Raw genomic sequence first — 1,342 nt, 5'->3', positions numbered from 1 at the left:
CCGCTCGCATTCAATCATATGAACCAATCGTTCCGCGAATATCACTGCGCATGCGCAAATGAGGGAGATTGTAGGGTATTGGAGAATCGCTCTACTATTCTTACTTTATCTATGGTGTATACGTTCTTTTTGATAGCGTAGCGCTTTATCAAACAATATTATTCAAATTGTGACGATATTTTCAACTTTACATAATTTCAGATGACTAACGTACCGTTTTATTAACATGATATCAATAAAAGGTAAAAAGAAATAATAATTTTGTTTTTTTCATTGTCTTAAATCAAAAGAAAATATTCAAAAAAAATGTATTGCAAAAGTTCATGCTTTTATTTTAAAGTATAAAAACATTAATTTTTGAAAATGTTAAGTAAGTCTTTTATAATAATCAAATCTCTCTCTTCTTTCCTAAATAATCGCTACAATTAACAAATTAAATATGACCTATCGAAATATATAGATATATATATATATATTTCGATAGGTCATATTTAATTTGTTAATTGTAGTTGTTAGTATATACATATATATATCTCCTAAAAATTAAACTTATTTTAGAAATATTTTGAAAATGTGATCTCTCACAGAGAGAAGAAGAGGGAAATTAACGTTACAGCTAATATGCAGTGCTCTAATATTAATTAATTTCTTGAAATTAATTCTTTTGTATTATTTAATTAAAAAATAAATACTGCGTGCCATCAAATATGAAATTATTATTTGAAATGTTGCCAATAAGACCGTTTTTAAAATCGGCGCTATGGTAATGAATAATGTATTAATGAGTTAGGCACTCTTATCGTACTCTCGAGAGCTGGCCGACGAACAAAAAGAAAGCGCGCGGGATGAATGACGGACCGAGACGTTAAGCCGACCAAGTTAATGTAGTAGTAATCTGGTGCATCTCGTGAAGACGGCTGGTGTGTCGCACAGCGTACAATTCAAAGATATGTCACTCGTCGAATTTCTCATCCTTTCGACCATCATCTTCGCCTGGTCAGGTAATCGTCGGTTATCGATTCGAGATCTTAATTGATACAAAACAGATTTTTTTTTCCTTCACGAATTTCGGTTGATGTCGATTAATCCTTCAGTTTTGTTAATTCCAGCGTGTGCATATCCGGAAGATACTCTACTGAACGACGACGCGCGGGCATCGATTATCGAGACAATATTGGAACGCGAACCAGCGACCTTCAAATTGTACACCAGGTGCGTGCAATCCTTTATTATTGTTAGATAACGATTTACAATGAGATATAAAAAACGTGTGTGAATCTATAATATTAATGTAAAATATTAAATATTATATAATGTATATAAATTATATTAAAAAATATTT

At 31.4% G+C, this 1,342-nt stretch overlaps 1 protein-coding gene across 2 annotated transcripts in view; it reads left to right on the top strand.

The window, feature by feature from the left end:
• Positions 1-140: 140 nt before the first annotated feature.
• LOC115237525 (pancreatic lipase-related protein 2-like) overlaps positions 141-1,342 on the top strand; it is a 4,441-nt gene continuing 3,239 nt past the window's right edge. The window contains exons 1-3 of one of the 2 annotated variants that reach the window (XM_029810620.1): positions 141-242; positions 791-1,001; positions 1,110-1,212. In XM_029810620.1, coding sequence (XP_029666480.1) covers positions 950-1,001; positions 1,110-1,212 — 155 coding nt within the window. In that variant the 5' untranslated portion in view covers positions 141-242; positions 791-949. The remainder of the gene's footprint in view (positions 243-790; positions 1,002-1,109; positions 1,213-1,342) is intronic. The other variant, XM_029810621.1, reaches the window with a different exon arrangement.

This window comes from Formica exsecta, unplaced genomic scaffold, assembly GCF_003651465.1.
Source record: "Formica exsecta isolate Colony F162 unplaced genomic scaffold, ASM365146v1 scaffold3, whole genome shotgun sequence".
NCBI classification, from domain to species: domain Eukaryota; kingdom Metazoa; phylum Arthropoda; class Insecta; order Hymenoptera; family Formicidae; genus Formica; species Formica exsecta.
This window is presented reverse-complemented; position numbering and strand designations above follow the sequence as displayed.